This window comes from Argiope bruennichi, chromosome 1 (assembly GCF_947563725.1).
Source record: "Argiope bruennichi chromosome 1, qqArgBrue1.1, whole genome shotgun sequence".
Classification (NCBI taxonomy): domain Eukaryota; kingdom Metazoa; phylum Arthropoda; class Arachnida; order Araneae; family Araneidae; genus Argiope; species Argiope bruennichi.
In genome coordinates, this window is record NC_079151.1 from 67579104 (window position 1) to 67592364 (window position 13261).

Consider the following 13261-nt stretch of genomic DNA (forward strand, 5'->3'; position numbering starts at 1 on the left):
TTTTATAAAAATAAATAAAGCATTTTTCTCTTTATCTTTGCAGCTGATGGAATATATAAGTTTAACCCTTTCGTGAGCCTTGGGAAGATTACTTCCCACCTACATGATCTTACAAGATACACTTATGGGGAAATACAAAGGGACAAAACAAAAAGGACCCACTACATGTGTACAGACTGTGGTGTGCCCTTGCGCATTGCAACATGCTTTTCGTCTTTTCATGGCGTATAATCGTCATGATTTTTTAAAAATTTATTTTTGTGACTGTAAATGGTTTCTTCTGAAGTATACTTCCAACCCCTGAAAGTTTAATGATAACATAAAATTTGGTACAATTGTTAATAAAAGATAAAAAAGGGGGAGAAATTCAAAACAAAATCAAATGGCCCATGAAAAGGTTAAAATATTTGACAGATAACAAAAACAATACATTTAATTGCGACATATCTACATTCATATACAGTGAAAGTAATTTCTTATGACAAATATGAAAAGAAATATATTGCCAAAAAAATAAGGAATAAGAAATTTTAAAAATAATCACTTTGTGATAGGCCATCTATTAATTATTCCATTCAAACCCATCATAAAGCATAACATTATTCAATATGTAAGGTATCCAAGAGATGCAACTGACTTGTTTATTAATTAAATTAAGATAATACTCAGTTGTTAATTATGTATACATTAAATTAGATTTGCTATTATATCCAGAATTATTCGTTTGTAATAAATATTTTATATTACTTCCAATTAGAATAACAGAATGAAGATGACAAAAATATCAGCAATTAACTTGCATACTTGTTAGAGAAGTTTCTGAAAATCTCTGGCTTTGCTTCACAAAAGCTAGAAATAATTTATAGTATCAAAGCTCCATGAATTCTAGTTAGAATGAAATATATTCAATTCAAATCTATGAATTAGTCCCAGATGAATGGTTCCCATTTTAAGTTACGAGTTCGTCATTTTCTGATTTTACAAAAGTTTTCTTCATTGAGCTCCCAGATTAAAAGTGTAGTAAACTGTGCTTTTCTTCTTTTTAACCAGTTGTGTTAAAAAATTCATACAGCAAAATAATGAAATGATTCACTTTTTCAGATTTTTCTATGACCATGAATGTGAAATAGTAAAATCTTGCCATCAAATGTATGTTAAGCTGTATTCTGAGTGAAGATTTAGTAGTCCTTTAGTATCTTTGGCAGTAACATCTTTTAAAAGGCATCACTCGCAATTACTCTAATTTTGGAAATTAACATTTATATTATTCCAAAATAATGGATGTGGATAAATCCAACATACAGAGGCAGAATAATTTCATTTGATCGTCTGGTTTCTACTGCAAAACACGGAGAGGGTTCTTTGATAGTGTGGGGAGCAATTTCTTAGCATGGTTTGGAGGTTTTTTTTTTTTTTTTTTTTTTTTTTTTTTAAGTTTTTATAGTTTTCAGCGATTAACAGAGTATTATCACAGATCAATTCCACCTTATGCTTCAGACGGTTTTCTTGGATGTTGCTCAATACATGTATGATCTCATATGTCAATTCAGTTGTTGGGTAATACTTGAATGGCCTACATCAGTGTTACATTTCAAAGACAACATTTCATTTTTTAATGATGCAATTTGCTTTTCATTCAATCCATTTAACCAGTCTGGATAGAGTAAAAATGTTTTACTTGTTAAAGAGTTACAAGTCATATGACAATGTCCACTACAGCAACTTCTTTTAGAGAAGTTGAAGTAGTGTTTGTTGCTGCATATTGGTGTGGTAGAGTAGGCCGAAAAAGGCCAAGCAGTAAACATCTTGAAAGAATAAAAATTATGGTTTTCTCTTTTGTTAGTACTAAGAACATTTTGAAATATTCCATGCTAGCTGATGGTAATTTTGTATTTTCTCCTTTTGGTCCTTCTTTTCAAGATTTATGATAAAATCATTTTTTGTAATAAGTCCAAACCAAGAATGTATTGATTCATAATGTCGGAGACATTTACTTGGTGCATGAGTGTTTTTGAATCACATTTGATACTCATGATGCGATTCATATGTACAGTCACATGATCATCAATAATATTAATGAAGTATTAAACACTATATACAATATTTGCTCTTTTAATTTTTTCACTATGGGTACTAAAATCGGTTTCAACATTGTAACATTTGCTTTTGTGCCTGTCAATAGTAAATATGGAATATTTCAGACAGAACTTTCTACATACATGTTCGTCCTTTCTATCACTCAAAGAAGAAATTTCATAACATTTAACAGGAGGATCTTATAGAAAAGGATAAAAAAAAGGACCCTCAAGATAAATCTAAATTATAGGTTGAGCATAAAATAAGCATTAGATTATAGTCATGCCTTATAGTTGTTGATATGGATACTATCTGTAGTAAGAGGTCATTCAGTTTTCTATCTGATAAGAAATTTTACATATGAGTTTGAATAACAAAATTTTTAAATCTGAAGAAAATCTTAAAAGTATTAAGAAGTCCAAATATTTATTATACAGAAATAAATATTTTAAAAAAGCAACAAATTTTCAAAACTTTTTTTTTAAACATGAAATTATGATTTTCCACATACAAAATAATGAAGTTTATTGTACATAAGCAAGATGAAATAAATGGCAGAAAAAAAAATTAAAAAGCAAAAATTACCTCATAAGAAAAAACATTTCCAGTAGTTTTAATGGCTATAATGTGAGAATTTTCATTGAAAACTTTAAAGAGAACTGGGCAGTGATATTTTCCATCAGCATTTTTGGTAAAATTCAATTTTAATAGACTTTTTTGATCCAGAGACTGAAAAGCAAAACAACTTTATGTCAATTGCAAGTAAAATATAAGGTAAAACAGAGTTGAATCATTATTTATTAAACATAAGGGATTTATGGAAAAAATTCATTATATAAAAATTTCAATATCTACCATCCATACCAAGTATCATCACAATAAATTTCTAATTTGGCACCTTTAATATTACTGAAATTTATTCCATTTTTTTTCCTTAGTTTCATTTAAATTCAAAGTACTAATCACTACTTTGCAAACTGATAAATGTTTTAAGTGAATAGAAATATGACTTTCTAAGATTACTTATATTAAGACCAATTTGACATTATCTTGTTTTATCAAATACTACTACCATGATTTGTTTATATCATGGTGACATATTTGCCTTTGCTTATTAAAACAAATATATATAAATTAAGGCAAATAAAATATTTTTAAAAACTTTCATGATTTGATTATGAATGTGAAAAATGAAGTTAGTGCATAGTATTTAAATAAAGATTTGAATTTGGGAAACATAGCTGATAGAATAATGTATCCAGATAATAAGACACTTCAATTTTGTTCTTAAGAGATTTTATTTTAATTTTGGAATACAGGGGTTAAAAAAAAAAAGGCACTTTTTAAAAAATGCAATCAATTTATGCTACGATTTTGTGTTCCCTACTAATGGACACTTGGCCGCCTGTCCCACGCTAAATATGCCACAGGGTCCACTGGCAAGTATTTACAATTTTTTCTTTATTGAAGTAAGAATTTATGAATTTTTTTCATTTAATTCATAATTCTTCCTACAAACAAAATGCATGGACATTTTAAAAATGCTATAGGTATATATAGTTTTCATGAAATTTTTTTGTTTAATATATGGAAAAAGGAGAGTCGCACCTGTTCAAAGTTTGGAGAAATTTTATCAAATCATGAGAGAAAAAGACAATGTGAGACCTCCCAAAGTAAAATTTTTCATGTCTGTTTATTGCATATATACCATAAACTGAATGAGAACAGTTAACAGTGAATTTCAGCAGAAACATTCTGCCCATTATAAGAATATTACAATTTACTCTTCACTGAAAGATCAATTTCCAGAGTCTTGGCATTTTAATTACAATAACTTGTTTTTACCAAAAATTAATCAGAACAATTAACAATTTATATTGGAGAAAAAAAAATGTTTCAGAATAATTTCTTTTGAGCAATGCTTCTTGTAATCTTATTTTCCTTATCAACATTCATACATTAATAACATTTCTGGTACTAGGTTTTGATACAATAAATAAATAAATAAAATGCAAAGGATATATTGTAGAGAAAATACTATAATAAATTTTGCATCCCAGACTATAAGCCATATCTATAAATGTCCATCATTGTCCTCTTCTTAAACTGTGATTTCTTGCCACTAAAAATGTTAAATAACTTTTCTGAAGTCTTTTGCCCAAATGCTGAATGAAAACAATGCTGGTGCAGAAATTACATATTTTATGTTGAAGGAAGAGGAGAAGGTGAACCACAAAATAGAGCACAATCATTTTCCATTTATTAAGTCATTTTACCTATTACAAAAAGGCATTTCTAAAGATATTTTATTGTGTGAAATAAAAATTTGAGTATTTTATTATGCATATATTTTCTTGTAGTGCATATGCTTACATCAGTTGAATTTTATATTAAAGCAGTTTACATGTTTTTTTCAAGCAAAATATAGCTGTAATTATCTATATTATAGATAGTAATGCTATAAAACAAAATCAAAGTGCCATTTTCTGAATGATAAGAGCATAACTGAAATTTGGAATGAATATGAAAAAGAACTACATTACAAGATTCGTTCCCTACAAATGTTTTTGCATAATATGTAGGGATTGCAATACCGGTATACCGAATACCAGTATTTTGAGCCATTTGTACAATTTTGTAATACTGGTATTCACATGTTTAAATACCGGTTTTTCGGTATTTACTAGAAATTTTTTAAATTGTCTCCACTACATGTTCAGGGATCACCAACATAGCAAAATAGTATATGTTTTTGTTTTTATGTCTCCCTAACGGGTGAAATTAATTAGCTAATTAATGGCTTAAATCTAAATTAGCAAAACATGGATTATCCTGAAAGAAGATACTGTATCCATAACGACTGATGGAGCAACAGTTATGAAAAAAAATTTGGATTGGTGCAAATCAGCAATTTAGTTAGGAGTAATAGATGTATTATATCAAAAAAATAAAGAACAGAAGAATCCAAATACTGTGGTTATAGAAACTTCGGATTCCAACTTTGAAGAGAGTAAGAGTGTGAGTGATATTGACAACGAAGATAACGACAATGTAATTGTAGAAGAAATTGCTAATGAGGATGAAATATTAACCCATCAAGAATTGCTTCATATAATTTATAAAGTTCGAAAAATTGTTAAGATAATTAAACGTTCCTCTATAAAAAAAGACATTTTACTAAAATATATACTAACTGAAAATAAAACAGAATATATGTTTATATTAGATTCTAAAACACGTTGAAACAGTTTACTCCTAATGATGAAACGATGTTTGAAACTGCGAAATCTAATCCAAAAAGCAATAATTGACTTAAACCTGTAAATTAAATTTTGAGATAGTGAATTCGACTTAATATCCAGAACTGTATCAGCTCTACTTCCAATAAAACTGACTATTGAGGCATTATGACAGAGTGATTTTAATTTCTTAACAGCTAATGCATTAATAAATTTCATGTTGCAGTCACTGAAAGAACAGTTATATATTACATTAAAAAATCGCACAGAAGAAAGACATACCGAAATAGAAAATGTCTTATGGTATTTACATAATTGTAATGATTTTAAAAATGAAAATGAAAAAGAAGAAAAGAAAAGATCCAATTCAAATCTGATTAAGTTTATAGTAAATTTTCTTAAAATTTTTTACCCACAAATCTATCCACTTTCAGAAGAATTCGGTACAGTTATCGAAGATTATGATGATACTAATGTCAATAGTGAAAAGGAATTGTCCCTTGAGCAAAAATTAGAATTAGTGATAAATAAAATAATTTCAACGAACCAAAATACAATACAGAAATCAGCTATATCCAAAACCAAATCAATTTATTTGAAGATGAGGAATTGGATTTTTATTGAATACATGGAAAAAATATATTGCGCATTGCTAACAGTACCACCAACTAGCATAGATACCGAAAGAGCATTTTCATCTGGTAATTTTTGCACAAAATTACTTTTCAGGCTTAATGGCAGTTCAATTGATGCATTATATTTTTTAAGATTATTTATTAAAAATTTGTAATAGTACCACAGACTGAATAGTGTTTTTGTGTATGTGTGTGATTAAATAAATAAGATGTTCCTTTACTTTTTTGTGATTCTTTATATACTGTTATAATTTATAGGTTACAAATTAATTTTTTGTCATATTTATACTCTGTAATAAAACTGGCAAATAAAACAAAGAAACACCTGCGTTTTCTTTCTTTTTCTAAAATTTCTAATACCGGTATTAAAACCGGTATCCCGGTATTAAGATCTAAAAAATACCGAGTACCGGTATTGAAATTTTGGTTCAGTATTACAATCCCTAATAATATGTGATGGCATTGTTATTGTTGAAAAAGTAAAACTTTAAATGTAATATTGTCATAAAAATGTTTATACAATTCAGAAAAGCAAGAACGTTATTTTCTTCCTTTCAAATGAATGTGTGTATATATATTCAGTAGGCATACAGTCAAAAAATTATTTCATTAAAATATTTAAAAGCAGAAGGGGAAACAATAATCATGAAGCTTTTTTTTAGCATATATTTAAAAATAAACAAATCCATAATTATTGAAAGTAAAAACTAAAGTATTAAAGAATGCCTACCTTTCCAGTAGCAGGATCAACACCATACTTTTTAAGGAAGGGTACAATATGCCTAAGAAGAAATTTTAAAAAGTAGATTTCGTACATTAAGTAATTTTTTTAAATTTTGTTTAGTAAATATTATCACTTACTATCTCTTTCTCATAAAATTGTATACATGAAACTCCTAAAATGTATACCAAAACAGATTGCAGACATTAAACTAATAACAAATGTTTCTTAATTCTGCCAATGAAAAACATTTGGGACTTTGCATAAAATAATTTTTTTAATTAAAAAAAAATTCAACAAAAATTGTATAGCACAATAAATATTCATGTGAAAAAAATTAAAAACATACAAACAGATCTTAAATTATTAAGTTGCTTTAATACAAATGGCAAAATAAATAAACATTTCATAGCATATCCTGAGTAGAAAGAAGAAAAAAAAGATAATAATAAACTAAGAAAATGATTATATCAACAACAATTAGCACAGAGCATCAACAATAATTATAAACAAGAACAGAAATTAAAAAGGCTCTTTTATATTTTATTTCTATTCTCAGAATGCAAATTAAATAGCAACTGTCAGTTTCAATCAAATGAAAACTATTCTATTTATTCAAACTTTTGATGAGTACGCCAATCATATTTTTAATTTAAAAACATCTTGTTTTATAATAATTAAGTTATCATAAAATAATTGTCTTAAATATAGCCTTAAATTTGTTGTATTAAAATAATATTACAATGATTTTAAAAATTATTCTGTTTTCTATAAGATGTTACTGAAACAAAGATAGATGAAAAACTGGCCTTTTTTAGAAGGAACTTGATGAAGAAAACTTACATTAAATCATAAATTACTCCTTCTGGAGTACAAAACGGATGTTCAAATGGTTGTAATGATAATGAACAGTGATCAAAAGGAAGTCGACGAAACTCAGAAGCTGAAGAATTACCAACTATAAACATAATACAAATGTTAATGAAATCTCATATAAATATATTTTAATCAAAGAGCAAATTAAAAATTAATTTGGTGGGGAAAAAAACAATATTTTCTCCACAATAGTACAATTTAAATATAAATGCATAAAACAGAAATAGTTTATATCAATAAGAAAATCACAAAATATCATACAAAGGCAATGCTTGATGTAATATTTAATACACTGATATTATATGACTTGCTATACAACTTTACATCTTCAGTAAGCATCCTTTAATAATTTTTGTAAATACATTTGACATACAGTTCTTTTAAAGCAAAGTATTTCTCATTAAAAATATTACTTTGACATGCTAAAATAAAAATAAAAAAAAATTTAAAAAAAGAATTCTTACCAGTCCTTTTACCGCCATAATATTGAGTATACTCTGAGGCTGTCAAGTACCTAAACAAAATTTTTTCAATATATTAATCCAACTTATCTAATTGAATGTAGAATATGAATTAAAATGATTAGTTTTATATAAAGAATATGTTTGTACAACTATAATATAATATAACAGATTTGAAAGATATATGGGTAATTTGGGATTAATTAGTTGACCATTTTCATACTTTGGGATTATCTCGTTGACCCTTTTCGCCAAAAGGTAGTGAAAGGATTCGTGCATTTTTGCTAGTGTTGACCGGTTGAGAGATAATCCCAAAGTATCGATATATGAAGAAAAATTTGGAAAGGTTTTATTCTTTGGATACTTTATTACTGTATAAAGCAGTATTCAGGGAAATAAATTTTTTTTTTTTTCATTTGGCACTGCAATTGATTATAGAAAATCTAAAAGTCAAATATCCACTTTTCTATGAAAACTTTCTTATACTGGGTCATGCATGATAGTAAGGCTCAACTTTTCCATTCATTACTTTTATAACCTGAAACTGTTTGTTTGACTTAGCAATTAGTGACTACAGAATTTATAGTGTATAGGTACACATAACAGAAATGTCACTTTATCGGTTTCATTCAAATTCTAAAAAAAAAAAATTAAATACTCAAATTATTAACTTAACTAATAAAAAGCAAATGATGCTTAATATTAGGTAAGTATTACAATAGTTGCTTAAGACTATCAGCTGCTTTTCCAAGAATATGGTCAATTTAATATCAAATAAATCATTTAGATATTATTTCATGCCCATGATTTCATCAAATTGTCTGATATTAATGCCATGTAATTTTATATGAAAATATCTAGTATATCTATTTTCTAAATTTTGAATCATTATAACTACATTTTTTTTTATCTGTCATGTAAATAAAGATAAAACAATCTTTCTTCTTTAGCTTTTAATAATGGAAGAAAATCATGCAATTAAATATTTGTGAAATAATGAAAATGACTTAAATTTCAAGGTAATAATGTAATGCAATTGTTGGAAATAAGGCATATATATATATATATATATATTTAAAAAATTGCCAACATTTAATAAATATTCTCAAAACTATTAGACTAAAAAGACAGTTTTTTAAAATTTTGAAGCAGGTAAATTTAACTTTTAAGACATAATATGTTCAAAAGTTATCAGAAAAGACGAAATTCAGTTCAACTTTTAATTAAAATTTCATCAAAATTGTTCCAAGGTGCACATTTTCTTCTTCCAAAGCATATATGCACTGAACTTGGTAGCTTGTGGTTCAAACTGAAAATTAAGTCTCGCCTATAGAGTGTCAATAAATGCACCATCAACTTTATTATGAATAGAAATAGATTAAATGTTTTAAATATTTGTAAACAATGATTAGTAATTATATAAATTTTTTTATTTGAATAAGTTAGATGCTGACTAGCATTTTGATCTAGTAGAATGAAAGGAAAAGTATTATGTAAATGGTTATAATTATTGATGAATAAGTATTATGTAAAGAAGATCATCCAAATTATGATTTTCTTTCGGTACAGCTAAACACATTTCCAAATATCATTGCAAAAGTTTATAGATATAACTTGAATTCAATATTCTCTGATAATTACATACAAACGGGCAGTTATCTTTTTTCCTGCATCTTTCAAGCAAATTTTAAATTTATGGAAGCATTTAATTAATTAATAAATAAACTAAAGATAGATTCGATTATAATCTTGGAGAAGTAGAAAGAACCTACTCGTATATTATATATTTGAATTACAAAGCAATTCTAATTTCAAAGATAAAAAGCAGACTAGAAATTTTTAAATAATGCAGATTTCTCACCCATATATACATGAACAGGTAAAAAAATATTCAAATACCAAATGCCTTATTTAATCATCATATCGAGAACAGAATTTTCTGTTATAGGATGTAAATTAACAAAAAATTATTCAATTTAAGATTGCTTATAATATTCACATACAAACATGTTGGGACTAAATATCTCTCAATTTATTATTAACATATTTTAATTTAAATCTGTGTCCCAAATGGTAATCATTCGTTGTTAATAGCAATGTATACAAAGTATATATCCAGTTATAGAAAAAACACAACATATTACATACATTTTATCTTTTTGATGTTGCTTCTTCCCCATTTTTAAGCAGAATATAAAAACTTTACTTAACTTGGAATTTAGTAGGTGTGTTACCACCAAAACAAAAGGTTCAATGAATGAATAATTCAGAATGTGACTCCGCTCACTTAAACAATCTCTGAGACTACGATTGCGATCACTACAGAATCAAAACTTCACGACAGTCATGTTAAAACATAGGAACAACATTTCGGAAGATTCTTCGGAGCGCATGCGCATTATCTTTTCCTCACCACCCCTTCACCGTTTGTAAAGACTATTTCGCCAATCATATTTATTCATTGTAGAAGGGTAAGTGCAAAATATAACATCTAATCTTTGTGCCTTGGTAAATAAATAAATGCGGCATTAATCATGGGGTTGGACGATATAATGTTGGTTCCTTCAGAAAAGAATTCTGATCTTAAGAAATCTTTAAAAAAACATATTTCAGAGGATGCAAAAACAAAAAAGAAAGGAATAAGAATAGATAACTTTTTAAAACTTGCTAAAGAAGGGCATTTTAGTAAGTATTTTGTTTATGTTGATATATCAGAAAACTGTTTAGTGAATTTACAACATTTCATTATATATGAATGTTTTTTTCGTAGAAGAAGGCTCGATCCATGAAGTTTTAGAAGAATGTGAATTGCTTTTTTGTTCAACGCCTCCACCTCCAAGGGTAAATTTCTCCTTTTTAAATTTGCATATAATTTTACCATTTCTTTTGAATTTGGTTTTACACTCGACGTTATTGAAATTAAAATTATGTGTGGTGGTAATGTATGTTTTATTAGAGCATGTTTTTCTATGAAATTTCAATTTTTTACTCTTCCAATAAGTTTTTTTTTTTTTCGGTAAAAATTTGTATACTAGGCAATATTTAGATCAGAATAGATATTTGAGAAATGTTGTAAGTCCACATTTCATAATAGGATTTTTTTAAATTTAAATTTATGTTTATTTCAATTTGAATAAAAGATTACAACAATTTTCACTAGAATGAAGCATTATAATACTTGGCATTTATAAAGTTTTGTGAGATCTTTTTAATAATTACAGAAGGAAGGAATGAGGTTTGTTTTCCGGCGTGTTTAATAATTAATCTATTGAATAACCAAAATTTAGAAATATTTAATTTTGTCTTAAAATTTCTTCATGATAATTAGTAACAATTGCTAATTAAAAGACGACGAAGTAATTATGTTCACGACGAAGTAATTATGTTCAATAAAGTGATTTTCTTCTTCTTCACTTTTCATTATTGTATATGGATTTTTACTTTTCATGATATTATTTATGAAATAATAATAAATACTTATAATAATATTTGTATATAGATAATTATAAGATAGTATATTTTTTAAAAATTTTGTTTGTATTGTTATAAATTGGGTACTTGCAAATATTTGCTGCCCCTATATGTTACCGCTGAGCAGATGATAAAACATCACTTACTTATCTTATGTATAATGGGACTTGACAAACTTTGTCTAGTCAGAAAATTGTTAAATAAAAGAGGAGCCATAAATATCCACAAGTATCATGCATTTTTTGAAAGAAATTATTTTCCTTCCTGTTAACTTCATACATAGATTTTGTTTTCCAGAATCCAGAATTGGAAGAACGTATTTCTAAACTAAAAGCAGAGCAAGCCAATGCTGAATATAGATCAATGACAAAAAGTTTACTTCCTCCAGATAAATCAAAAAGCTCTTTGAGAGAAGACAGTTAGTATATTTTTAAACAAAATTAATTGCAAATATGTATTGTTTGAGTAGATTTGCTAGTTAGTAATAGTTTTTGGAATTTTGATATTGATAATATATAATTTTTGAATTTTAATATTGATATTAAGAATGCTAAAAGTAATATTCTTTTCTTTTTTTTATTTCTATATTTTTTAACAATTATTTTTAATTCATAAATGATGGTTGGTTTATTAACATTAAAATACAATCTATAAACTTTTATCTAAAGCACTGATATATATTTTTAAATTTTTGTTACATAAAATAATAATGATGGCTTTCTGCTAATTGCATCATATTAATTAAATTAATTTCTTACCTCTATTAATTGGCTGTACTGTACAATATTAATTGTTTAGCATAGGTATTTAATTGTAAGATTAGTATCATATTTAATTTTAAATATTTATTTGATGAGAAAATTCCAAGTTTCTTAAAAATTTATATGGCATTTTTTCTCCATATTTCTGCTGAAACTTAATAGATAGAAATATTAAAAAGGGAAAAATTATTAAGATTTTTAGTTACTTTAGCTAAACTAGTTATAGTACCAAGAGTTTTTTTAAAATTATTTATTTATTATTAAAAATGAAAATGAGAGAAAAAATGTCAATGGGTAAAAATAGTCATTCAATAGTCTTGATTAATATCTGTTGATACTTAAAAATATAAAGCACATTGCAATTGCATTATCATAGACCACGCTTTTGTGAATTGATAAAGAAAATAAAAAGCATTTGTCATTTCTTGTAGTATATAATATTGACAGATACAATAATTTTTCTCAAAAAATGAGTGATATTTTAAGAATGGAAAAAATTGCTTATTTTTACATATATTTTTGTTTTTTCTAATCTGTTTTGATAAAATAGCATTTACTATTTCTATTTTGTAACTAATAACTTAATATTTTCCATAGTAAACACAGTTTCTTCTCAAGTTATTGCTGTCATAAATTTTGTACTCACAGTTGGAGGTACTTTCTGTTTTGTTTACAAAGCTGTTGAATATGCATTGCCTCATCAAAATATTCCTGCTGTAAGTGAATCTTTGTTATTCATAAATTTTAAAATATGTATAGTCAACACTTTAAATTATCTTTATATTATTTTATAATTAAAACTTTTTTTTTCTAGCAAGTTTTGGTGGCCATTCTTGCATCTATTGTTGTTGCTGTGGCTGATATTTATTTTCTGCTACAAACAATATGATGTTATAGTATTCCATAAGAAAAATGTTACTGAACATTATTTATTTTTCTATAGTTTTATTTATACAAAATTTAAATTCCAATTAAAAATACTTTTTAAATTGATATATCTTGTTTTTTAAGTATGCAGTAA

The 13261-nt window shown here is 26.2% G+C and overlaps 2 protein-coding genes across 2 annotated transcripts in view; one reads left to right on the forward strand and one right to left on the reverse strand.

The window, feature by feature from the left end:
• Positions 1–10376, reverse strand: part of LOC129984600 (RING-type E3 ubiquitin-protein ligase PPIL2-like) — a 49099-nt gene extending 38723 nt beyond the window's left edge. Inside the window, exons 1-5 of the mRNA XM_056094558.1 lie at positions 10157–10376; positions 8012–8061; positions 7515–7629; positions 6681–6732; positions 2662–2805 (exon numbers count right to left, since the gene is read on the reverse strand). Of these exons, the coding sequence (XP_055950533.1) occupies positions 2662–2805; positions 6681–6732; positions 7515–7629; positions 8012–8061; positions 10157–10188 (393 nt within the window). The 5' untranslated portion in view covers positions 10189–10376. The remainder of the gene's footprint in view (positions 1–2661; positions 2806–6680; positions 6733–7514; positions 7630–8011; positions 8062–10156) is intronic.
• Positions 10377–10446: 70 nt separating this feature from the next.
• On the forward strand, positions 10447–13233 carry LOC129984785 (transmembrane protein 199-like). Its single transcript, XM_056094776.1, has 5 exons — positions 10447–10693; positions 10779–10849; positions 11777–11897; positions 12838–12956; positions 13055–13233. The coding sequence occupies exons 1-5, from the start codon at positions 10543–10545 to the stop codon at positions 13127–13129; spliced, it is 537 nt and encodes a 178-aa protein (XP_055950751.1). The 5' UTR covers positions 10447–10542; the 3' UTR covers positions 13130–13233.
• Positions 13234–13261: the final 28 nt, after the last annotated feature.

Bases quoted from the DNA above. Each gene is read 5' to 3' on its own strand.
- LOC129984785 (XM_056094776.1), top strand. From the start codon at position 10,543: ATGGGGTTGGACGATATAATGTTGGTTCCTTCAGAAAAGAATTCTGAT. The intron at 10,850-11,776 runs GTAAATTTCTCC...TTTGTTTTCCAG, and splicing joins CAACGCCTCCACCTCCAAGG to AATCCAGAATTGGAAGAACG. The intron at 12,957-13,054 runs GTAAGTGAATCT...TTTTTTTTCTAG, and splicing joins CTCATCAAAATATTCCTGCT to CAAGTTTTGGTGGCCATTCT.